The sequence below is a fragment of the Diceros bicornis genome, chromosome X (genome assembly GCF_020826845.1).
Source record: "Diceros bicornis minor isolate mBicDic1 chromosome X, mDicBic1.mat.cur, whole genome shotgun sequence".
Classification (NCBI taxonomy): Eukaryota; Metazoa; Chordata; class Mammalia; order Perissodactyla; family Rhinocerotidae; genus Diceros; species Diceros bicornis.
The window spans coordinates 78,540,417-78,567,876 of NC_080781.1; the positions used below are offsets into that span (position 1 = coordinate 78,540,417).

The 27,460-nt window shown below is 35.9% G+C and overlaps 1 protein-coding gene across 8 annotated transcripts in view; it reads left to right on the forward strand.

Moving 5' to 3' along the window:
- The first annotated feature begins 1,514 nt into the window (after positions 1–1,514).
- Positions 1,515–27,460, forward strand: part of DACH2 (dachshund family transcription factor 2) — a 495,523-nt gene continuing 469,577 nt past the window's right edge. For all 8 annotated transcript variants that reach the window (XM_058536286.1, XM_058536287.1, XM_058536291.1 and 5 more), the window contains exon 1: positions 1,515–2,187. In XM_058536286.1, coding sequence (XP_058392269.1) covers positions 1,673–2,187 — 515 coding nt within the window. In that variant the 5' untranslated portion in view covers positions 1,515–1,672. The remainder of the gene's footprint in view (positions 2,188–27,460) is intronic.

Sequence of the window (27,460 nt, forward strand, 5' to 3'; positions counted from 1 at the left end):
CTTGGTTGATGAAATGACAAAAGGAGATAATATATTTAAGAGAGAGGCAAAAAAATCCAATGTAGGACATTTATGTCTTACTAAGGGAGGGAAAAAAAAGCCCACCCACTCCTCCTCTTTGATACTGCTAAGTACAAGGAGAGCTGAATAAAACTCCGTAAGTTTCTAAAATTATTTACTTTCTAGAAGGATATTGGAGAAGTTGCCTTATCTATCATTGGTAACATTTTGTAAGGAAATGAAGCATGGATTTCACTTTCTGAAGAATAGCCTCTCGAGGAGAGGAGCACAGGAAAGGAAATACCTTGATTTCAGAGAATCAAAAGCTCTTGACAAGGAATCTTAAAACAACTTTGCTACAGTGATCTAACCACCATATGCCCTGTGGAAAAGACCATGCCTTTTCCGTGGAATGCACCTTGGAAGACATTTTGCTTATTATGATCTCTTGTAGTGCGTTTAGGGGCACTTGATAAAGTGGAGGAAGAGTAATCTTGAGCTACAGTTCAGGACGTGGAGTTCTAATCACTGGACCATCAAAGCCCATAGACGATGGAAGAAAATGCAATATTAAAGAGCGCAAACCCTCGTTCTTCTCTCATATTCTGTAATGACTGTCTTGAGTCATAAGGAACTTTTCCTATCAATTTTAGCCGGGGAAGGGGCAGCGCACTCCTGAAACTAAGGGATGGGGACACAGAAAACCAAGTCTGTTCCAGGACAGTGGCGGAAGTGCTGTAAAATGAGACGTCCGCCCACCACCCACAAACCAAGTCTCTACGCCTGTTTTCCGAAGTGTTCACAGGCTCACCGCGCCTGCTGAATGTTAGTGCGTAGGAGCGGGTTAGCAACCTGCAACTAGGATTTGAGTGCGATCTTGGACGCTGGTTCCTCTGTGCTCTGGGTGTGGGAGAACTTACACTAAGCGCTCTAGGTGGGTTGGAGAAGGGCTGAACTGTTTACTTCCGAACTCACTGGAATCTTTCTCCCGGAAGCTGGGCGAAGCCATCTCTTAGCCCCAGCAGAGTTTGGGAGCAGTGTGCAATTGGAATTGGAGTTGCCACCTTCCTTTCCTCGATTGAACCAGGGGGCGGGGTGGCGCGGGGTTGGGGGTAGGCACGTACTGGAGTCCCGCTTTGTGTTCCCACCTCGATCCTCGTGGAACGCAGAGGGGAGGGGTTCGTAGGCTAGGCCACTTGGAGAGCTCTGCGTGATAATTGGACATTCTCTCGTCAGACTGCTAGGCAAGAAGCGGAGGCACCACACCGCCCCCTTCTTGGGCTCCATCCCGGCTCACCGGCGAGCCCTGAACCGCCTCAGGTAGTCGGGAGGCGGGCCAGGGAGGCTCCACCTCCTCACGGGCGGCAGCCATTCGGCGCGCTCGGGCGCCGAGGGGGTGGGGCCCATTGGCTGGCGGGCGCTGCCAGTCTCGGGAGGGGGTGTGGTGGGGGTGGGGTGTCGGGCCGCCGCGGGTCGGGGCTGCTCACTGTTTGCTGGGTGGTGGGTGAGCGTGAGCGTGAGCGTGAGCCCGGCTACTGTAGACTTGCGAACAGTTCGGAGCCAGCGAGCGCGCGCCAGAGAGAGCGCGAGAGAGTGAAGGAGCGAGTGCGTGGGGACCTAGAGGAGACAGGGCGAGAAAGCGAGGGCCCGAGGATCTACAATTTGAGACTGAATGACCATGGCTGTCTCAGCACCTCCGGTGATCTCTGCAACTTCCAGTGGCGCCGGCGTCCCAGGGGGCTTATTTCGGGCCGAACCCTTGTACTCAACTCCTGGAGAGCCTCCTCGTCTTACCCCCAGTATGATCAACAGTTTCATGGCCAATAATCACAGCGCTAGTGCCGGGGGTGGCGGGGTCGGGAGTGGCAGCGGAGGCAGCGGCAACACCAACACCAACGAGTGCAGGATGGTCGACATGCACGGGGTGAAGGTGGCTTCGTTCCTGATGGACGGTCAGGAACTGATCTGCCTACCGCAAGTCTTTGATCTCTTCCTCAAGCACCTGGTGGGAGGGTTGCACACGGTGTACACCAAGCTGAAGAGACTGGACATATCCCCTGTGGTGTGTACTGTCGAGCAGGTCCGGATCCTCCGCGGGCTGGGGGCCATCCAGCCCGGGGTGAACCGCTGTAAACTCATCACCAGGAAAGACTTCGAAACTTTGTTCACGGATTGCACCAATGCCAGGTGAGATACTCGTTTCTTGGCTCGCTCTTCACCCTTTGCCCCCTTCTGCATGTCTCATCACCCTCACCCAACTTTGTCTGTAGAGAGTGAGTCTTAATTAGCTTGCCTCTACTCTTCACGCTGTAAGTCGGTGGAGAAAGAGGACTAGAAGGACTCATGAATTGCCGGTCCCTTCTAGTCCGCGCTCAGTGGCAGGGCTTAGGTGTAAGAAAGTTTGCCGTCCTCTACTGAAACTTTCCAGCCTTTCGCCCATATCTTGCATGGCTTTTTGGCTGCCTGTGGTCATTTGTTAATTTCTCTATTTGGTTTTCTTTCCTGCTCTTTTGTGGCCGTACGGGTCGGATAGGTTTTCTCCTGAACACGGACACCAAGGGCTTTCTGAGGAGAGGGCTGGCTGAGCTGTAAACTGGGCTCCTAAGCTAGCAATCCAGAACACAGCATTTGGGGGCTGCAGAGGGTCGGAAGTCTAGAATCCATCCCAGAGGGTGATTCGTTCCCCATCCTGTGTGTTTGTTGTGAGAGGGCGTGGGGTGTGTGTGGTGGTGGTGGTGTGTTTGTGTGTGTGAGAGAGAGAGTGTGTGAGAGCGTGTGAGGACGTGTGCTCATGCCTGCTGCGCAAAGCTCCCTCGTACACGATACAGGAAAGTCGATGGATCCTATTTAAAAAAAAGAACGACGACAGATGTCACTTTCCTGGGATCGTCCCTTTTGGGTCATCTGCAGAGGGCAATGTGGGGCATGAAACGCTGGGGCTGGGACCGGTTGGGGGTTGGAGTAGAAGTTGGCAGGTTTTCTAGAGAGGATGCTTTCAGCTCTTTCCCCCAGGCGAACAGTTGGAAAGATCCCATTCCCCCAGAGAGAGGATTCCTTAAATGATGATGGCCAGCTTCTCTGGTTGTAAGTGTATCTCCTTCACATCACAGCTTAGAAGTACATTATAGAACAAATGTCCACTTGCATACGTCCGTAAGCAAATTGTATTCAATGTTTCTGAGTTAAAAAAGAAACTATATTCAAGATTATTTGACTTTTTAAAGACCTGTGAATTAGTTTTCTTAGTGTTTATTCCATCTCCATTCTGGTAATATCTGCTAGGAAAGTACACATTTGGCAGATATGATTAGTATACAAACCAAGAAATCACCATGACCAGGTTAAAAGAAGCTAAAGGTTTTGTTGTAAGACAGCACTACTGTTGATCATTTTGCAGAAAACTTCTGCAGAGTTAGACTTTCTCACAATGCAACTTTAAATCATAAGATCTCTGGGTTTATGAACTAAAACTAACTCAGTTGTCACATTTGTTGTAAAATCCAACTTACTATGTATAGTTGAAGTATACTGACAACTTGTAGATAAACTGTTGCTGACTGCTACAATAAGATCATCTACAGAATTTACAAGGGAACCTTTTGTTTTTCCTTTTTTTCTTCTGAGCAGTGTTCTCCTGTGTTCTAGCAATTAAACAGAAACATGTTCATATGAGAGTTCCTACCTGATTCATATCTGGGGCTTAGAAACCTGGTTTATTAAATCAGATTTTCTTAAGGAAGATAGATGGCCTTAAAACACAAAGGACAACCGCTCCCTCAATAAAATAAGCAATTATAGGTTCTAAGAGTGGAAAGGAAATTTTATTTTGACTACAAAGCACTTTACTAATACACAAACTCAGAGGGTTACCAGGGACTTCAGATGAGGGCCATCTCCCTCATCTGAAGGTTGTTCATTTGTTGTCATTTGAAAAGAGTCACATTTAAACAGTTGTAGACAGGAAAACCTATCTTCTCTCTTTCTCTCTTTACCCCTCCCCCCTTCTCTCCTCCTCTCTCTCTTCCCTCTTCTCTTTCTTACAAACACCCATTCTTAAAGTGGAACAATTATTTCACATAAGAAATTCTTCCTTCCTTAATAATTTGTTTACACATCCTTGAGCAAAATCTATGACTTTCATTTAAAAATAAATAGATTAGTATTTTAATGTGATTTTGATACTTTCCTTTGTAAATAGAAACTTTAATTTTTATTAGAGCTACTGACTGAAGGGAAAAATGATAAATTAGTCTGTATCCAGAGGCAGGTATTCTTATACTGTTTTTGGACCCTGTTATATGATGTATTTTTAGGTTATTATTTTAATTCGGTTAAGTTTTATTTACTCCCTATCACAGCATTTACAATGCTAACTTTTTTTTTGGCTTAAATTGCTTTTGTGTATGTGCATGTATAAAGGTGATAGAGAAATATTAAAAATGTAAGAATAAATATATATGAGATATAATGCATGTGCCTCCTATTACATTTTTTTCTTTATGGGTATTTTATTTATTACATGCATTTTCTATAATTGTGTTACAAGTGTTGCAATATGTAATTGTAAAAATTTATGAAATACATTCTATGAATGCAATCCATGAATGAAGATGAGAAAAACTACTAGAAACACACCTATTTTGCAATTTCTAATAGTAAAAAAACCCCAACAATTCTAGGAAAAATCTAATTAATGGTAAAATAACATTACCAAATTTTGTTGATGCAAAATGCCCTCATAATCATGTTAAAAACTACAAAATATGATAATGCTTATAATGGATGCTTTATGACTTTAGGTAACATTATTTACAGATAGGTGTGCCTTAAATCATCCCCAACATCTGAATGATTTTATAAAATTGTGAAATTAGTATTTAGATCAACATTATTTCCATGACTTTTCTACTCAGTGATTCAGAAAGGTGAGGGATGTAAATAGGAATGAGGCTCAAGAGAGACAAAATAAGGTAGATGAGACACGAAGCCAGTTAGAGAAAAGAGATGTAAGATATGAGCAGAATGATGCCATGAGAGGGAGTGAAAGATGGATCAGAAAAGCTTATAGAGATGCCCAAAGAAGATGAGCGATGTACCAATGGAGACTTGGCTAAAGAAGATTGTCATTCACGACTCATGACTTCTTAGCACTTCTAGTTAAAGGGGGAAGACTGCAAGGAAAAAGTATATGTTCAGTGAGTGGAAACTCTTACATACTATTCTTATTTGAAAAAAGAGATTCATCTTCATCTCCTGATGGATAAATTTCCATAATGTATTGTTGAATGGAAGGCCTATTTGTAATGATGTCGTTGACAATTTTCTTTTCTTACGTAATAAACATTTCTTCCCCTCTCTGTCAAATAACTGGGGAAGAGTACAAGTCTTTACTTAGGGTATTTTAATTTGGAATGCTCCCTATACTAGTCCAGAACACATAAAACGGACCGTTTTCAAATTGGTCATTTTCAAGGACCTTAACGTATTGCCACTAAGTGGCATTTTGATTTGGCTCAGGGCACATTTTTTAATGTGCCCTGAAGAAGAATGAGTGAGTAAAAATACATACATCATTCTTTCTTTGACAGTACTGAAAGTCACAACAAGAACTCTATCAGTGCCTTATATCAACTATTTTGTTATTGGCTAATATATCAAAATATTCAAAGTTGTCTTCCCAGAAAAGAAGTTTGAAAATAATACCTGCCTCAGCTACTAGAGAGTAGTAAGACTAAGACTCTTGACTATTCATTGTTCTATTAAAGAAGTCAAGCTTTACATCACTGCAATTCCAAAGGGATAGACAATATTTTTCCTTGATGCCCTTTAACTTCAGAAATTAATAGGAGGGAGATTATTTTGAAGATTATTAAGAAAATGATGATAAAAAGATCCAAACCCAATGGGAAAAGTTATTTTCTTGTTTTAGATCTTTGTTTTTGCAGATAAAGCACTGTGGTTTTAAAAAAAAATTTTTGTGCAAGAGAACCTGGAATTTTTAGTATCAGAGAGAGCAGGCAGGTTCAGGAAGCAAATGTCTAAAAATCGCACTCTTTAGTAAGGATTTTCCTTACTAAATTCTTTGGAGTTTAATGTAGCAGTAAAATATTAAATTAAAAATTTGTATTCAATAAATGTGAAAAATTAGCCAACACATTTTAGTGTCATCTGTTTTTATCTACCTATCTATTTAAAAATAACATTGTCAGATTTCATGATCCACGTTTAATTTCATTTGAGGACCAACTGATTAAATGTTATTCAGTCATTTACATGTAGTTAAACGGATGCTTGGAGAAACAAGAAGTATGATTAAGAAAACATTTTAATGCATTTGGATACATGATTCAACATATATTCAAGTGAATAAAATTCGGTTTTTAAATTAAAAATTAAAATGTCCAATTGTGGTTTATTGTTGACTATGTGAATAGAACCTAAGTGGGTTTCCATGTTAAAATAACTTTATGTGAATTATAATGACTCTTAAAATAATTTAAAACTACTTTCAAATACTAGAAATGCAATTATTGTAAGCACTCAATGAGTTTGGCTTTGTATTCACACTTGATGAATATAGTTCATAATCCACACCGAATAACATAATTTACTTTGAAAATCGATGTTTTCATTCATTGTAAAGTTAAGCAAAATCAAATTTTTGAAGAACTTGCATTGCTTTCCTGAGCTAGTATTTTTTATGACTTACATTTTCAGAAATGATAAAAAGGTTTAGAAATTAATCTGTGAGCAAATGCAGACATTTTATTTCATAGGATAATGAGGGGATAGTCATATTGTCTGTTAAAAGCAGTCGCGTAGTTGACAATTCTCTGTGTTTTATTAGAAGGATGATGTCAAGATTATAATTAAAGCAATCTAGTCATATGCCAGTGCACACATCTTCCACGTGTACATTCATTTTAAGTGTACACTTCTGCATAACCAGTGATTTTTGTATTTATTTAAATACTTTAGCTGGATTTCATATTTGCCCCGAACATTCATTTATTAGGTGATGCACATTACATTAAAGAGATGATGCATCACATGATGGAGAATATCTTTGGTTATTTATCTATATATGATGTTACCCTCAATGTATAGTACATGAATGCCAGTAAATAATTAGGAAGTGATGGGCTTCAGACATTAATGTTTTATATGGTTTCACACAGGAAATCCCTAATACCTGTAGAAAATATCAGGTTTGAATTATTTGATGCTTTCTTAAGTAACCTTATTTTGTCTTAATGAAATCCCTAGATATTTTAAAAGTGCTTCTAGCAGGCAAATATAATTGTGAGAAACCCTAATCACAATATATTATGTTTCGGTTGGCAATCTGGAACTCTAGTGGCACTTTATCTGGTGCATTTAAAGATACAAATGATTTAGGATTATCCACTCTATACATTTCAAATATGTATTAAAACTGCCCCTATTGACCAAAACTGAAAATATTGTGTTTTCAGAGAAAGGACATCAAACCTTTCCCGAAAAGCAAAACAATTAGATATTAATGATATTCTTGTTGCATATTCAAAAGGTCTTTGGTAGCATTTTTTTTATCCTCCTTTTCTTCCCTTTCACCATCTCAACCTGCAAAACTCTTCACTGTCACTTCAGATCACACAATTCTAAAAAGATAAAACAACATTTAAACACATTTGCTTTGGAAGGGAAATTGAGCATTTGCACCCAATAAGCCTGATTGTGGAACTGCATGCAAATTGTGTTTTGATTTATCTCTTTTACACTTTTTTCCATCTGAATTGATCTTGCATTAATTTCACCAAGCGGCTCTGTGAGGCTGCAGATGTTGCCCTGTGTTTAATAAATCAATGAGACAGATCTGAATGAATCACTTTAGATGGATTCTCTGCTCAGTTTGATGTCTAGATGTTATTCTTAGCTTGTTATCATGACAGATGCATTAATGTTCCCATACACTGCCAGCAATGTCAAAGAGATTGAAGCTTTTAAAGTGGCGGCATCCCCTTTTCCATTTTCTGCTAGAACAACTAAATTTATTTTATTTTATTTAGGAATCAGAGAAAAATATCAAACCAATCACAAGTTTCTTCATGGGAAAGATTCTTAATTTTCATGCTATATTAACTATTCCAAAATGGTGGAAATCAATATATTAAAACCTAAACATAGTATAGCTGCTTATTAGTGCCTCCACATTAATATTTAATCATAGTAGGAAACATGAGAATAAGTAATATATGATTGGGACACATTGAAAGTGTCACCATAAATAGAATAATGCTGTATCCAAATTGATTACAGAAGGGTGTTAGTTTTTAAATCCTTACTAATAAGCTTCTTGTTGGCTTAATGCAGCTGCAATATACTCTTTCCAAGGGATTTAGAACTCTTTCAGGATTTAATATTTCTTTTTAGTAGGAAGGAAACAGCCTGTCCATTGTGTATTCATCATTTCCTCACTTTGTAATGCTCCAAGTCTTAGAAAAGTTTATTTCATTTTAGTATATTTCAGTTTTTTGTATTCTGGGTAATTATTTGTAAATCATAAATCATTCAGGAACAATAAATGCTACTTTTATAATTTAATTTCTTAGACTATAGGAAAGCATATGCACACCAAAAGGAACTTAGTTATAATTCTAGTGGAATTTATTACCCACCTGCATTAAAAATCATAATTACCATACTTTATTTCATTTAACCCGTGTCTTCATTATCTTGGTTTTAGGAGAGAAGCAATTCTGTCAATTATTGTGAAATATTTTGAATTTATTGTTGTAAGTGTTATAACTTTTTAGTTAATCTCTGATATTTGAAAATACAAACTTTATTTATTTATTTATTTTTTGAATAGACTTTATTTTTTAGAGCAGTTTTAGGTTCACAGCAAAAGTTAGTGGAAGGTACCAAGAGTTTCCATATACCACCCGCCCCCACTCATGCATAGCCTCCCCCATTATCAACATCCCCCACCAGAATGGTACATTTGTTACAATTGATGAACCTACATTGACACATCGTGAAAATACAAACTTTAAAAAGGAGATTCAATGTTTCTCTTGTTCAACTTTCTGAAGAATATATATTTTAAAAAATCAGCTTTTAGAGGTAGTTCCTCTTTTTAGGACTTTACAGTATTCTTTCATCATAATTTTATTGTTACCTTTGTTAGAATAGGAGAACAGGAAACCCCATTAACTGATACCGTTGAGGTCTCAAATTCTTCAGGAAAATTTTTATCTTCAGTGTTAGGCTAATCTTGGAAGCTTAGGATACATGCTATGATCTACAGTATAAAGAGAAGTTTATAATGAAGTTCGATAAAGTTATGGACAGGAGTTAACCTTTTTTTTCAAATTTTGCTTAAAACGTGGGAATTTCTTCATGGTGAGATCTTGCAGCATCCTTCTTTAAAGCTAAATTTATATATTAGAATTGATGAAATTATTATATTGAGAATATGAATATAAGATGTAATACACATTGTTTTTTGCAAAACTGAATATAATATAGCTAAAGAGCAAATTGATATATTTATCATTACCTATAATGATATCCTTCAGAGAAGACTGAATTTGTTACATAAAACAAAACCTTGGATTTGTAGTAATAATTTCTGAGGAGTAATTTTTAACTTTAGTAATGTTCAATGTAAAATTTCATTAAGCCTAATATTGTGTACATATTAGGCACCTAATTCACATTTGTTAAATGAATACAATCATGTACACACACATATTTATTCCTCTTCTCAGAATTCTTTGCACGAATTGCTGTTCCTTAAAAAAAGCTAAGAATAGTTACGTAAAGTATGCAGTTAGTAAAAAGACGCTAATCCTGAAATTTTAATTCTATTATAAAACCATTTGTAATCATGCCATAAACTTTGTACAGATATATGTATAAAGCTATCAAAATCTAATATGTGAAATAAGAATGTTTGAACTGAAATATATCTTAAAGAAAGTATGACTTCTTGATATTTCCTTTTAGTGAAAACCCACAGGAGATGTTCTCATATTATGAAAAGGCAAGAATTAATAAATTAAACAAGCCTACTACCATAAAATGATTCTCAGCTATTTAGATTTATACTACTTGATATCAGCACTAACCTGGTGGCAGTTGACTTTTGATCTTCTTTCAAACAGTAAATGCATGTTTCTCCAAAATGAATTGGTAAGAAGAGGGTTTTCCTCCCTTCTTTCTATAGCCTGTGAGTAGAAACACAAATACCTAAGTTTAATGATTTACTTTTTTCCTGGATAATCTCAAGACCCATCCAACTGCAACACTAATTTGCATGAAGTACCCCCCCCGCCCCATTTAAAGGAATGACTTAGTTCTTTCAGTTGTAATTAATTTTGAAGAGTAAAATTTCCTTTCATCTGGGACCCCTGAGGTTGAAACTATTCATATGTATGTACTATTTTGACCCATTACAATTATTGAATTTATTAGAGCAAATTGTGGTGAAAACTTTGTAATTACACTACTGGAAAAAATATATAGTACAGGAAAGTTTAAAAAAATAATTAACCACAGTATGTTTATTGCTATATAACCTTTTTATTTTTAAACAAGTTGACTGCTTAATAGTATATAATGTAGTGTGTATGTTAACGTATAAAACATTCAATTGCTATTGTGTCCAATGATCTTATCAGGTTGCTGGCAACTGCTAGCTGGTAACAGCATTTAGGCTACATTTAGTCTATCCGCTATTTATGCGGTGGGTTAAAAAGAAAAAAGTAATATTGATCTGTCTCCGGATTAAAGTTTGAAATGGGCAACAGCCTGAACACAAAAGGCTTTTTTTTTTATGATTTCTCAGCTTGCCATTGATCTCCTAGTTTTATTGCATTCATTATTTATTAAAAGAATTTGCAAGCTAAACATAACGTTAAGCTAGTTTGCACACAGGGACCGCACTTAGGAAATTGAATGGAAATTGCATTAGAGATGAACATCTGTGCTATTTTTCCACTCATGTGTTTATGGGTTTGTATAAAAGGTGTATTGGATTAACAGTTATAACCATCATAGCTTACAGCAATATGTTAGAATCTGAGCTTTTAGTTATTTTGGAAGAAATCTGTCTCTAACTTGTTTGTATAAAAAGTATAGTAATATCATCACAAACAGTATTTAGATAAATTTATTTTTATTGTTATATTTGTTAATGTGTTATCTACATTATGTATCAATTGTGAGATACCCTGATGTATTGAAGTAAAAATATTTTTAAAAATACATACTTAATTATCATATAAGGCTATACTATCTCTTAATGGCTTTTGGAGGTAGGGTACATAGGTGCAATTTACACAGTACCTATTTTAAGAATGTTAAGTTTAATGCCATATTAAAGCACAGAAAATTCACAGAAATGATATAAAAACTTTAATGTGACCTCATCCATAAAATGTTATTATATATGTATGTTAGACCTTGATCCTTCTGAAAGGATAATAAACATACAGATACTGAAGACTTGCTCTATATAACACTACGCGTGATAGGGTGGGATGTTTTATGATATGGTTCCTGTTTTGAATTCAATCCAAGGAAGCTTAACTACAAAAATTCAAGAGGGCCTCACAGACCAAAACAGTTCTCCAGAGGACATAAGCTAGGCTCTAGTATCTGTGCAGTATTGTCTTTAATCTGTAGACATTTGGAAAGCTCACTCTATTCATTTAATTATTTGAATTTAAATAAATAAAATAAAAACGTCTTCACAATCATTTTGATCTCTCATGATTAGATTTGTCATGATAGAGAGTGTGTGTGTGTGTGTGTGTGTGTGTGTATGTGTATAGAGTATACTGACTGTGTGGTGCCAGGTAATATTCTAGGTGCTGTGAACACGGTGAACAAAACAGTCTCTTCTCTCATGGAGCTTACATTCTAGAACCATGCTGTCTTTAGCTTAGAGTCTATAAACCGTATACCCCCCCTATTATATTTGCTAAATTGTGAAATCTTTGAGATTACAAATTTTTGCCATATCCATTATTGAATAATCTTTAAATTTACTTTCTCATATCTGCGTCCTGTGTTATATCAGTAAACACTAGATTTTTTTAAGTCTTTAGAATTATGCCAGAAAGGTCCAACTAAAAATAGAGTTATTGAGATATAAAAGAAAATATTTCAATTTTATGAATCTAGAGAATTACTCAGGTTATAAATAAAATATACATCAAGAGGAGATTGGAATAAAACAAGTATTTCCACTTAAGAATGGCTATAGTTAATTGACTTTAGTATCTCTTCTCTGACATATATTTGTTACCAGGGATATGAGTCCTTAAAAATTCATAAAATTAGTCGTTCTGTGAGACACATGATTTTGTAGTAAAATGTGAAATGGTAGATTAAAAAAACATGTTTTTTTCCCATGTAAAATAGCTTGCTTTCATTTGTGTTAAAGTTTTAAATAGATCCTCAAGCTTAGAGTTTGATTTGCTTTACATGTAGTCCTATACAATACTATGTACCAAAAATTAAAACACAGATGAGAAAGAGTTATTTGTTTTTATGTGTTCAGAATACATTGACTCTGACATGTTTTATATTTAAACATAAATAACTTTGGAAAACAAGATTTTTTGCAAACATGTATAATTAAAAGTTTAATGTTAATGTTAAGCTTGCTGCTTTGAAAATAGCCTGTGATCTGCTAAACTTATAAATGTATTTTGTTGAAAAATTTATGAGTACCCTCTAGGTTTTTATTTGAGGAAGACAAAGGGGAGTTCATTCATAGAAAAAAATTTACTGCATAGTACATTTTATGCGTAGTACACAAGTTTTAGGTCTCATTTTATAAACCAATTAGAATATTCAGTTTGAACACACAATGTACACACAAATATAATATTTTCCAATTCAATTAATTTGTCACTTCATTTCAACAAATATTTAATAAGTACCTACTATTAGTCTGTACAAGACTACTTATCAAGGGGAAAGTAGTAATCTTAAAAACTATCCAAATTCTTATTTGTCTCATCTCCAGATTATCTGGGTAGAGTTTTATGTTATGTGGTTAACTCTCAGCTAACCTACACTAAATGCAAAGATCAGTAAATGAGGTATACAATTCAAAGTCGTGGAAAATTGAAATAACATTGATTAGACTTTGCAGTGCATTATAAAATGTTTATGGCATATTTACCTGTATAAATATATTTTGCTTATTCTACTATTAAATTATATTTACTTGTTATGAGTATTCACTGTGGTGGGAAGGAGAGATAGCCCAGAAACGTGCTAAGGTTGAATTAAATCTCAAATTAAACGCTTTGTGTAGAAAATATCTGAAGTGAACAAAGCATTAGCAGACACAGAGCTTATACGTCACAGCTAACAGCAGTGCACTGGATCATGTTAGTTAGTGATTAACTGAATTAGTATATTTTGCTTGAATTTATTCTTATGTTGTCTTTGGAAAGATTTATGTACTTAATGGATACAGTACTCGTTACAGCTGTTAGCAGATCAAACCTGGCAAACTGCATGAGGCCAGTTGTTGACTTGAACACACTTTCCTGTGCTTAGGACCCCTAAATAACCATCTTCCATAAGTTAAATAAACATTTGTTGACACCAGAGGAATCGTGGCTTTTGGGTTAAAACACATTGATTAATATAGCACTAAATCAGATTTTTGTGAAGTGTTTCTACTCTATGATGAGAATAATTAATCGATTTTAAACTTGCAGTTTAAAAAAATGGAACATTATAGTCTTGATGCTGATCATGTCCTGCAAGAGTGGTCCTTTTGATGATGGGCACAAGTTGAACATTGTGACATCTGAAGAGGGTAATAACTGCTCCAGAGCTTAATTGATACCCATACATGTGGTAGAGCCTTGTTCTTACATTTGCAGTTGTTTTGGGTTGGTCTTGGTCATACTAGAGACTGACAGGTTTTTGTTGTTTTAGGGGCATGTTCTTTTTCATGAGGTTGTATGATGTTTACTTAATCCCCATTCTGCCAGGGTCGAAAGCTTTTCTTATTCTTTGCCATTCAGTCCCATTGAATTGAATGACTGCTCTTCTATGCGTTGTTTGGTGTTTTTTTTTTTTTTTCCCAGAAGGCTCTTAGTTTTTAAATGTAAATACAACTCAAGAAATTCCTCTTTTTAGATCTTTTTCTGTAATAGTGAGAAAAATATAAAATTATTTGTCCCATATGGATTCACGTTCCATCAAAGAAGGGGCAGTGTAGTTCAATAATTTTAAGTGTTCTGTCCAATTAGGAAGGCTCTTGATTTTAAAGATAAGAGGGCTATAATTTGGGTCATGTTAGCATTGATGTAGTTCCATTTGGGCACGGACAAAGGAATGAAGCTAAAGAAGGGTAGAGAAAGCTTGATGAGAAAATATTTCTTATGGAAATATTGAACAGACTAGGAACTAGCTGATAGGTGAGAGGTAGGCAGTATAGTGTGGGCTGATGAAAGACTTTCCACAGAGCTCTTGAGGGAACTATCTCTTTTAATTGGGTTCATTTTATTTTAGTAGTTAGTTTAAGCAGATTCATCAACAGGAAAAGAAAACATAAAAATATTATCTATAAATAAAAATAAAAACACTAATGGCGATATGTGCAAATGTTACTCCATTTGAGGTGAGCTGGTGGCATTTGAAACCATAATAGAACATTTGAATATGTGTTGTCACTAGAATAATATTCCTTTACTACACTAGTAAATGTTAAATTTAATTTCTAAAATATTTTATACAGTGTCCATTTACATTTCTTCTGTAAGTTTCCTTACTATTACTGGTCTGTTAGCCTGATTCTGGCTTGCCATAGCACATTTTGGAAACACATGTTGAGTATGAATTTTTGAAAAAGGGTTACATTTTGCCTTTGGGTATGTGTGTGAAGTTTTTATTGTATTCAATAGTAACTAAGTGTGCATTTTAGGGAGTAATTTGAACCACTGCATTCAAGATTATTTGATGAACATTAAAATTTGAATTAAAGAACATCAAAGTGGCATTTTTGTCATTTTTGTATTTAATAAGTACAGTAAAGTTTAAATATTTCCTTCATGCCTTCTGCCTGAAAATATATCTGGAAGTTTAAAATTACTAGCTATGTGTAATAGTAAAACTTTAGATGTATATACTGGTTTAAAGTTTATATAGTGCTTTCACATACATTAGCTCATTTAATCTGACCCTTAGAATAGTCTGTTTTTATAATTTTGTTGTGAAATTTCAAAATTTTTATGAACAGATGGCTGATCACTTTACAACATGGTACTTCTGGGGATCACTTAATCTCATTTAGACTTTTTTTACACAATGCTAAATCAGCATCATCCGTAGTTATAATGAAACTTATAATGCTTCTTGGGAATAGTAGTAGCTTATGTTTGTGCAGAAGTTCACAGGCTGCAAAGCTTGTTCGTACACTACCTGTATTTATCCTCACAGCAACTCTATGCGGCAAGTCGTCTGATTGTGAATTTAGGTGAGAAAATTGAAATGTAAGCAAGTAAAATGAATTGCTTAAGGTCATACAATCTAGTACAGGCAGAGCTAGTTCTTGAATCTAAGCCTTCTGTTGTACGTCCTCTGGTACACTGTGCTCTCTATGCTGTCTCTGAGGTAGTAAGTCTTGACATATGGACTTGAGCAAACAAGTTGAGTTAGGTGGTGGATTGTTCCAGGTATTCAGGGAATTGGGAAAAACTAGTGGTGGGTAATAGAGATAAACAAACTAGTAGGAGAAGTAAGCACTACACAAGAGCTTCCCTAGAGTGTCTTCAGGGTACATGCCCTGATAGGAAATACTACCTTTTAATGATGATGTTTTCTGAAATATAGTAACTAAAATCCCTTGGTGGAGACTCAATTCCCTATGCATGTACAGAAATGTTTTGGGAACCAACAGAAACTTAACATTTTGAATGGGAAAGTGAAAGGAATAATAATTCAAGAAAGTGTGTAGAGATTGCAGTAGTTCATCAAAGCATGATACTGAAAGAATTTATGAAACTGGAACCTAGTTACTAAAAAATATGAATTGTCCCTTGTGTCCAAAATACTATGCTATGCTAAGATCTGTGCGTACCTTCAGAGAGCTTTAAATCTTATTGTGGAAACAAGGCATACACGCATAAAAAAGATTACCAGTTGTTCAATTATTTATCAGATAGCTATTGTGTGTCTACTCTATGTCAGGCACTCTTCTAGGTGCTTGGGATATATATGTTAAAAATAAACAGATCCCTTCTATTGAAAAGGGTGGGGTTATATTCTAGGATGTGGTAGTGTGGATGGAGGAAGACAATAAACAATATGCATAATAAATAAGTCAATTATATTGTATGTTAGAATATGGTAAGTGCTATGGGAAAAATAGAGCAAGTAGAGCAAGGTAAGAGTATGGGGGGTGGGATTGAGGTTGGTTGCAGTTTTAAATAGAATGGGTATTATAAGTCTCCTTGAAAATGTGAGCTTTGTTCACAGACTTGAAAGAGAGGGGAGTTAGCCAAGGCAAATCTGGGGAAAGAATGTCTCAGGCTGAGAAAACAGTTTGACCAAAAGCCCTAAAGCAGAAGTATGCTTCGCAGGTAGTGTGAGGGTAGTGTGGCTGGAGTGGAGTGAGGGGAAGGGTAGTAGGAACGAGATCATAATCGTAACGTTAGAGGGGGTCATATATGGCCTTTTAGGCCATTTTGAGGACTTTGACTTTTACTGTGAATGAAATGGAGAGTCACTGCCAAGTTTTGAGCAAGTCTACAAAAGGATTTGACTTAGACTTTTAAAGGATCACTCTGGCTGCTAGGTTAAGAATAGGCTTCAAGTGGGGCAAATATAGAAGCAGTTAGGATGCTATTGCAGTGAACCAGGAGAGAAGTGGTGGCGGATTAGACTGTAGTGGTAGAGTAGAGGTGGTAAGAATTGGTCAGATTCTGGATAGGTTTTGAAGGTAAAACCAATAGGACTTCCTGATGGATTGAGACACAGTGTGAGAGAAAGAAAAGGGTCACGGACAACTCCAGGATTTTGGTATGAGCAACTGGGAGGATGAAGTTTCCATCTATTGAAAAGGGGAAGGCTGTAGGTGGAGTAGGTTTGTGGAGAAAGTTTAGAAGTTCAGTTTTATATGTGTTAGTGTTTAGATATCTTTTAGCCTTTTCAGCAGAGATATAGAGTAGTCATTGGATATAGAAGTCTAGTGTTTGGGAGATACATCTAGACAGGAGATATAAATTTAAGACAGGAGTGACTATAAATAGAAAAAAAGAGAGTTTCAAAACCTGAGTCCTGGGACACACGAACATAGAGAGATTAATGAGGAGAGGAGGAATCAGCAAAAGCCTGAGAAGAAATATTTAGGGAGGTGGGAGGAAAACCAAGAGAGAATGGTGTCCTGAAAGCTAAGCAAAGAAAATGTATCAAAAAGGAGGGAGTGATCAACTGTATCAAATGTTGCTAATAAGCCAAAAAACGTGAGGAGTGAGAATTGGTCGTTGGATGTGGCAATGGAAGTCACTGGTGATCTTGATGAGAGCAGTTTTGGGTGGAAGAATAGGAAATAAAAAATCTGAGTGACATGTGTTTAAGAGAGAACAGGCAGAGAGAAATTGAAGACAGAGTGTAGACACCTCTTTCCAGGGATTTGCTGCAGAGATAGCAAACAATTCGAGGTGGGAGGGAGTAGCTTGAGACCAGGGGTGAATGAATTAAGAGGTTATTATATTTTACGAATATGGAAGAAATAACAGCATATGCTATTAGGAATAATCCAGTAGAAATTTAAAAAAAAAATGGTGTTGTAGGAAAGAGCGAAGAGTATTGCTGAAGTGATATTCTTCAATAGGAGAGTGGATAGGCTCTAGTGCACAAGTAGAGGCATTGGCTTTAGGTTGGAGCAAGGTTAGTGCATCTCTTTTAACAGATGGGAAGCTGGAATATGTGGGTGGAGATTCTGGTTGATCTAGTATTGGGACTCCATGGAAGTCCTCTTCTGATTGTTTCAATTTTCTCAGTGTAGTGGGGAACAAATCAAATCATTAGTTGGGAGTGAAGATTGGAAAGGAGGTATTAGAGGTTTGAGGAGAAAGAGAAAGTGTAAAATAGCCATCTAGATGAGTAGGAGAGTAAACTATTTAAAGAAGTTTAGTATAATTGCTGGGGAACATTAAATTCCCATTGAGATTTATGATCATAAATTCAAAATGGTCAGTGTGGCTGTGTGTTTTAATACCACCATGTAGAGCTGCATCAGTACTGGTGCAAAGTAGGCAAATAATTTTATTTAATGAGAATTGTGGTTTTGCTAAGTGATATGAGTATAACAAAGCCAGAGGGGGCAAGAGAGTTGAGGGTTTGTGAAAAAAGTGATTAATAATGAATGACAATGCATTTTTAACTGGTAAAGAAAAAAGAGGATATTGAGGAAGTGAGAGACAGTGAAAGGATGGTAGTGTCAATGAATTGGTGGTTCCAAGAAGAGGTAAAAGAACTGTTGGAGATGGAGTGCTAAAAGGAGTGAACCAGAGAAAGAGAATAGGATGCATGAAATTAAGAATATGGAAGAGCTGCAGTTATTGGTAATTACAAGGTTTGACTATGGGCATGAGTGGCGGAAGTAAAGAGGACAAGATCTTTGGAGGAGAGGAGGTCAAGAAACGGAAAGGCCAGAGTGTTGGTTGTATCATCTATGTTCATTGAAATTGCTAAGCATTAAGAGAGGAGTCTTTCTTAATGTATCATATTTTGAATTTTGTAGTACATATAGTAATGCTATCAGAGTTTGGTTTGTTTAAAAAAACTATTTTTAACTTAATTTCTAAAATTTTAAAATTAAAGTTATTGTAATTAAGAACTCAAGGGGCTCAACTTGACTGAAGGCATTGTTTAAAAAGTAATCCGCGTTCACTATATTATGAAAGTTTGAATATTTACTCTAACAATCTCTGTTTTGCCATGGGCATGCTGTGCTTCACTTAAGCTGTCTTGAAGAATATGGTGAAAAATAACATTTTCTAAGTAATTGAAATAATGTTTGGTTTATTTCATCCATTATTAACATTATTTTACAATAGATGATGTACTTCATTTTATTACAAACTGATTTTATATGAGGAACATTATCAGTCCCAGGATGTGTGTTTGTTGATCTTATTAGTATGTCATATATTCATGAAGAATAAATTAAGTTCCTACTTTCCATTTCAGCGCATTAATATTCTTTAAACAGAGTACTACAAATCTGCTAAGCACAGTGTAGAACTAAGAAATAGTCATGGTTCTTTACCTATAGATGGTTCATAATGCATTCCAAGTGGCAGAAACCCAATCAATATATATTTTTAACACCTGCTGTTCTCTGATTTATGCATTATTAACCTCACATGGAAGCTACTTAAACACCTCCTGCTGTAGTCACCACTTCTAGCTACTCTTTGACGACTCCTGGGATTTCTGTGACCTTGGAGGTTTGGTGATGAAGAAATAGTTAAGCATTAAAACAGGTTCTTATATGAAATCATTGCAGAGCAAAGCTAAGAAGTTGGTGTTCTCGGTCTTAATTCCTTGCTAATTACCGAGGAAACGAATTTTCTCTGGTGGGGCTTGCTCAGCCATTCACCTGGCATCTTAATAGAGTGATTGGGAAGAAGGGTTTGGTCAGCATTTACAAACTCCCATTAGATTCTGTCACTGATTCTGAGTGAGTTTTAATTCTGCAGCTGGAGAATAGCAAGTGAAGCCAGATGTAGTAACATCTGCTATTAAGACTCTTGTTTAGGGGAAAAAAGGCAGTTCCACTGTTAAAATTTGATTTTAGTTCTGTTGGGTTGATTTAAAAAATCTTGTTTCCCTTCTTTATATAGCACTGAGAAGAGACGTGTGTATACTAGACACTGGGTTATGTCAATCAGGATGGGCCGTCCGAAGTGTTGTAGAAAGACTATTTTAGGCACTATGACCCTAATATCTATGACACAAAAGCAAAGGAGCAAGTGATTACTCATCCTGCCTGATATTTCAAATTTGATGAGATTAGAACTTCAAATGAATATTTTATTCAACCATGAATCATTGGCAGGTCTGTTAAAACTGAATGGAAGTGCACCAATGTAATGTAAACCGCCTAAGGAAACTGGTATCAGAAAATGTTAAGGTTGAGATTCCTTTCCAGGAAGAATTGCCTCTACTCAAGGTCTAGTTGAAAACAACGGTCTTTCAAGATCTAGCTGCAGTCTTACCTCCACTCTGAGGACTTCCCTCCTCACCTGCAGTGATCTCTTGCTTCTCTGAACTTTTATCTGCAGATAGCCTTTCTTCTTCTTTACACGTTTTTAAGTTTTAAGCTGTATATATTTTCTCTTTCCCCAAACTAGCTTCTAAATTCCTCGACTTTAGGAACAGTCTGATGTGTTGTTTTATCACTCATAGTGCCTAATATAGTACATGGATGTAAATACTCACATGTTTTCAGTTCGTTGATTTGACAGTGTAACTATGATTTATTATAATTAAATGTATTTACTTTGGGAAATGTTCATATTTTAAGAAAATTTGTTGCTATACCTAAGGGATGTATTATTCTGATTCTGATTGACAGCTCCTCTCGAACAACAGAAACCTAGGGAATTACTATTCTGTCTCAGATAGCCACATTTGTCCTGATTCCAACACTTTGTATGATGTATGACCATCCAAACTTCAGTTTTTTTATCTAAAAATGGGGATAATATTAGTTACCTAACTTATAGACTTGTAAAGAAGATTAACTGAGATTGTGTACAAAAGTGCTTAGCACATAGTAAGAGTTCAGTAAATGTTAGCTCCTCTCATTACTGAAAGTGGTATCACACTAATATGTGTGAACGCTTACACATACATACATTCAGAATACAAGAAAAAGAGCAAATCTCAGAACAAAATGAACCAGTTTTCAGAAATTTTCTCAACCAGTACTAAATTAACTGGTTGACTGTGAGTGACACTGTATGGACTTCATTTTCTAGGAAATTCTTATATGTTGTCTTTCTAGGCTGGTATGGTAGCTGGTAGGCCATTTATTACTAGTTCTATTTTGGTGGAAAATTCAGCCTTGTGTGTCATTTAGAGTTTGTGACACATGTACCCTCCCAAGGCTTAATGAGTTGTCTGCAGATGGGCTGTTATTTATTACAGTCATGTAGAATAAAATTGATTGTCTTCTAAAATTAATTTTTCATTTGCCTCCAGCCTTGCTTTAATAGAGGACACACAGTTGCCTGTTTGCAGAAATACTGTTTAATCACATTAATATCCCAGCCCCCCAGGCTGAAGAAGATAATTGTACAAACGAACAGCAAAATCTGTATCTTTAACTTCTTTTTATGATTAAATTATGCAAATGACTTATCTCCTGCCCTTCCAAGCACTAATCATCTAATTAGGAATGATGTGTTAAAGGAATGGTTTTGAATGAGGAGAGGGACGAATGCAAGAAGCAGAAAATGGGAGCTGACAATGAAACCACTGAAGGTAGAGTAATGTGTACTAGATGAATCTATGTATCTGGTACAAAAAGAGATAGGAAGGCTCATGTATACTATCTATAGACCTGACGTGTCATCTTTTGGCAGGAAATATAATTCCTTATTTCTGATGACATCTTTTTTGAGATTAACTTCAAATTCTTAGTAAGGCAAATGTTAAGTTTCCTTTATTCTTGAACACTCAAGGAATCTAGGGGTTTTATTATCTCACCCAGTGAAGAAGTTGGCTTGCTCTTTTAATCCATGGAGGATAATCTGCAGCAAAAGAATGGGACTGCACCTTGGTCATGAACATACGCTAGATTTTTCAGACTACTCCTTTAACAAAAGCAGTTCCCTTTTTCTCTGAAAAATTAAACAAAGTCAGGACACGTAAACCCAGAGCTAATATAGTCCTCCTACTGGGGAACTCAGGTTTAAATTTCAAGCAGCATTCTAGGTATGGATTTGCAAGATCTTACCTCGGTTTTGTGCTTCTGCTTCCAGACATTAATTGTGAAGAGGTTTTAGCATGATAGTCCTATTTAGTTGTGGCCATAATTATTCTATACGATGTAGGTATTATCTGTTTATAGATAATAAATACTTATTATGTTAACAATTAATAACTATAATAATAATAAATAATATTATCAATGTTCCTTCACAACCATGTCAAATTTTATACATTGATATAGTTCTTATAATATAAAACAAAACATGTACTAAATCAGGTCATAGAAATAAAATGAAATAAGTTTGCTGTGGATATTTTAATGGTTCCTAAAATTCTTTCTTATAGATACATTTGTGGGAGTCAGAAATATAATGTTTATGTCCTTAATATAGTCTTTTATTGACTTGAATTCTGTGCTTTAACTGGTTATTACAGTAATCTCCAGGGTATTTTATTTACATAATGTAAACCATTCTCCAATGTATTTGAGAACAAAATCTCAAGAAGAGTATCCTAAATAGAACATAAACAAAAATTTGTGGATTGCACCAGATACATTTTCTCAAGTTCTTGAGACCAGTGCTGTCATTCTGTTACTATTTCTCATTGAGCTTATTCGGCTGCATGGGCTGGTTCACTTCACTGAGAAAACCCACTGATCACCAGCAGCTGCTGTTGTCTAGTGGCATGTGGCAGGTACTTACTTTATTGCTGCCACATGAATATATGCATTTATTTAACATCTTTGCTTGTTAAGAGTAGGCATCAAACTACAGTTTATCTGCTCTTATTGGGAAAAAATGTTTAAGCTATTTATTTGGACAATTGAAGCCAATGAGTCTAACTTATTGGACTTTTCAAGATTGAATTTTTTGAACTTTGTTCTGGAGATTTGACATGCATTCCTGTAGAGTACTGCCATTTATAGATTTCTACAGTGAAGAGACCACTGCCTTTAGGATTGCACCAAGTTCAGAAGGGCCGAGTTAGCCTGTGGAAGTGAAGGGTGAGTCCTTTAGAACTTATTCTGTTGCCATCCTTGAAGCTTTATCTCTCTTTTCCCATTGCAAACTAACATGATTATTACATTCCCCCCCAAAAAGTGGTGCATATATGTTTTATATCATATGATATAAAACAATGAACTGAATATGCCCCTGTTAATACATTCTTTCTTTGAGGTTGAGTTAATCCTCAAAGTCATTACTGTGGTTTTCCAATAAGTCTAAATAAGTTGAACAGACATTCCTTTGGTTTCAAAGGAGCCAAAGAAGAATGATTTGAATATTAGGGAGTAGTAGTAATTAATTTTATAATCCCTGGCTTCTAGTAAGTTTTCTATAACGTGTCATTTGTACATGACAATAGAACAGTGGTATTCAAACTCATTTTTATTATTTTATTATAATAAATATTTCTATGATTTATCATTTTATTATTTACATAAAAGATTAACCAGAGATCTGCTTTAGTTGATTGAGAGAGTCCCCGCATCTCCATTGACTCAGTCACAACATTAAGTGCTACTCACACCTCCTGGGCTCTTTAAGCACCTCTACAGAATCTTAGGGTTATGAGAAACAGATTTTAAAGCATGGTATGGAGAATTAAGTGCTTTTTAAGTATTATCAAGAAAGTTGGAAAAAAATGTGAATCTAAAACTCCACTATTTTTCCTTCATTCAAGGGCTACAATAAGGGATGCATAAAACGTGCTGATTATCAACCAAATGGGCGATTAGGTACCTATGCAGGAGGCTTATCTTCTCTGAGAATTGAAAAAAAAAATCTCAGAGAAGTTTATCATCTACTGTTGCATTATAGTCAGAATTATGACAAAACTTTCTTATAATTCCAAATGACACAGCTGGGCTCGTAATATGCCTCAGGGGGACTGAGAGGAATAGGAAGTATGGAAGATTAATCTGCTACTGTTTTATTTCTCCTCCTCTTCAATAATTGGGAATGGTGAGTGATCTTTTGAAAAACCTAAGATTACCATACATATATAGCAACTTGGTATATGTCAACCTTAGTAAATGATCTGGTGGCAAAGAATATATGCCTCTGGCGAACTCTTCCTGTAAGAAGCAACCTTCTCAGCTTCCTAAGAATATAGGGAAGCTCAGCCAATAGTATTTCTTAGTGCTCCTCTCGTTCATGTGACTTTTTCTTTTCTCCAATCCTTTACTCTGTGTAGTGGTAGGGAATCTTAATGAGATGGGACAGGGTCTAACCCTCGGCTGTAATTTCTAGGTAATTAGTTTAAGAGGCTGAGGCAGGGGAAGAACATGTCTTTCAGTTTGGTAAAGGGTCTGATTCTTTACCCAGTGCATGCTTAACTTTCTGGGATGCTCAGTTCTCTAGAATCTTGCCCTTAGTTGATACCAGTTTGGTGGTAGTGATTAATTTCTGTCTTTTTAATAGGGGCTTTTGAAGTTCACTCATTTTCACAGTTATAATAAACTATCCAGAGTGACATTTATTAAATATAGAGCGTTATGTAGCTTCTTTCATATATATTCTTTTTTTCTTTTTATTTATTATATATTCTTTATATAGTGGTTACTAAATAATTTTGAATAACTTTCTAACTGCCTATAATATTATTTAGTTTAAAAACCTGATTTGTTAAATGACATCCATTACCATGTATCTATATGCAAACATAGACATGGCTGCTGCACTGTAATTAAACGAAAATTTGCAGATTAAAGTTCCTAGAAAAAAAGAAGCCTGCCATCTTTTTAGAGGGTTTGAAATTATAATAATAATTTCCATTTATTGAGCATCATCTATGAGCCAGACACTGTGCTTGGGACTTCCCAATTTAATCCTCACAACCACCTTACGAGTTTGCTATTGCTAGTCTCTTTTTACAGTTGAGAAAACTGAAGCTAAGGGAAATTAGATAAAAGAGCTAGTCAATGAAGAGCCAGGAATTCTCTGACACCAAACCCATGCTCTTTTGACTGTACTAACTAAACTAATACATTAATCAAACATCTGTAAATGAAGGCACCAGCTGGGTTAGGCTTGAGGAAAGGATATTTGAGATAAGGACAGAGAATTTAAATGATCTATTTTTGGTTTCTTAGAATATAGAACACATCTTTTTTTTTTTTTTTTCCTGAGGAAGATTTTCTCTGAGCTAACGTTTGTTGCCAGTCTTCCTCTTTCTGTATGTGAGCTGCCGCCACAGCATGGCCACTGACAGACAAGTGGTGTAGATCTGCGCCTGGGAACCGAACCCAGGCTACCAAAGTGGAGAGCACCAAACTTAACCACTAGGCCACCAGGGCTGGCCCAGAACACATCTTGATTATTGATATATACCAAAGCATTTTAGAGGGGTGGTAGTATTGGCAAATGCTAGTTTTCTTCAGATATATTCTCATCAAGCTCTTATTATAAACGGGATAGAGATTGTCATCTACATAATGAATATATATTTAGTTTGACAAGTCACTTATTCATTGAACTTATCAGTAAACATTCAAAATAATGAAGAATTTATTTCAGAGGGAAGTAGAGTCATTGAACCTACCACTGTTCTGTTTCTCTTGTTTACTGCCTTTAAATGATCAAATGGTGTTTTGAAGACAGGTAGTTACAATCCTCTAAAAAATAATTTAGGCTGTTGAATGTTAAGTAGGATGTTTATAGGGAGCTATAAACTGAAAAAAGTCTTACATCTCTACTGTACAGGATTTAATTATTCAATTTGCTGTGACTTCAAGAAGAATGAGAGACCACCTTTCATACAATATTGTAAAGGAAGCATATTGGGGAAAGGAGTAACGAGAATCCATACAAATTGGGATCCAGACTTCAGGCAGGGGTATAGAGTATGTAAGTCAACTCAATTTTCCTAATAATAGTGATGATCTAAATTGTAGGGCATATATGAAGTCTCCTTTTCATACATATATTTTCATGACACCTTTGTCAGTTTAATACTATCTCATTTTGAGAATGGAAAAACCAAGCCTCAGAAGGATTAAGTGTCTTATCAAAGGCAAAGTGGCAATGGTATAAAAGAAATGGCAGTGTACTTATTTTAAGTACTCTAGTCACTGGACAATGTTTCCTATAATATCATTTTCATTGCCATGTAACTCACTTTACTTAGGGATCTTGGAATAGCTTATTAACAGTAGTTAACGAAGTATTACAGTTATATAGGATGACAATGAAATTAGAGGTACTTCATGAGCAGAGTGAGATGTTTGATTGGATATTGTGAAAACATGGTCAGAGGTGTCAACTACCTCAAGATTATAATAGATGCCATCAGAGGAAAATTTCTCCTAAATTTTTGGCATGGCATAAACCACTGTAAGAGTGTATAGAAAGAGGTTTAGATATGGTTCCTAATTTCAAATCTTAGCATATAAGGGAGAAACTGTAAGATATTTTAGTTGAGATATAATTCCTATTCAATAGTAACTAATAAGGTAATTTTCTATCTGACTTAGATGGTTTTTTGGAAAACATTTTACAAATCTTTTCCAATTTGAGACTAGGAGGGTACCAGAATGTATCTAAGTCTGAGATTCCACTATGAGAAAGAAGGAAACTCTGGGACGTAGAACGTCAAAAGGATAGTAATAGGGTTAGAGGAAAGATATACCAAGGAGATGGGATAAAATAATTAATAATGGGCTCCTAGGTTTGATTTACTGTCATATACTTCTACAGTCATGCATTGCTTAGCAACGGGGACATGTTCTGAGAAATGTGTCATTAGGCAATTTTGTCATTGTGCGAACATCATAGAGCGTACAGAAGGGGAACAAAATTTGCCATCCCAAAATGTGTCTCTCTAACATGAGGATTATTTTTAGGCCAATTATTTTTAAGAAACAAAAGACTCAGTTTTTCTTGTTACTTCCCCCTTAACTCCCTAAAAGAATTTAGATTAAAAAACCTGTCTCAGGAAACAAGATATCACCTTAGCATAACATGAACTAGGTGTCAACAGAGAGGAACCCAGAAAAACCTGTTTGCTGAGCTCCCCTCTGTGTCCTTCTGTTTCTGTGGGGCAAAAAAAGCCCCCACTGTTTTCTAAACATTTGCTCCTTTTCACTTCTCTGTGAATTTCCTTCCTTCCCTTTGAAGTCCCTTACTCTCCCCACCCCCAACATCTTTTGTCTTTACCTGAGGATGGTATTTAAGGTGAGGGTTTTGGCCATTTTGGTGAGTTACTTGGTTTTCCTGGGTTTCTCTCATGTATAAAAGTTATTAAACTTTTGTTTGTTTTTCTCCTGTTAATCTGTCTGATGTCAATTTAATTCTTAGACCAGCCAGAAGAACCTAGAAGGGTAGAGGAAAATTTCTTCCTCTCCTACAGTACTTAAACAAACCTAGATGGTATAGCCTGCTACACATCTAGGCTATCTGGTACTAATCTTATGGGACCACCATCGTATACGCGATCTATCATTGACCAAAATGTCATTATGTGGTGGTGCATGACTGTACAATGGTTTGCAGAT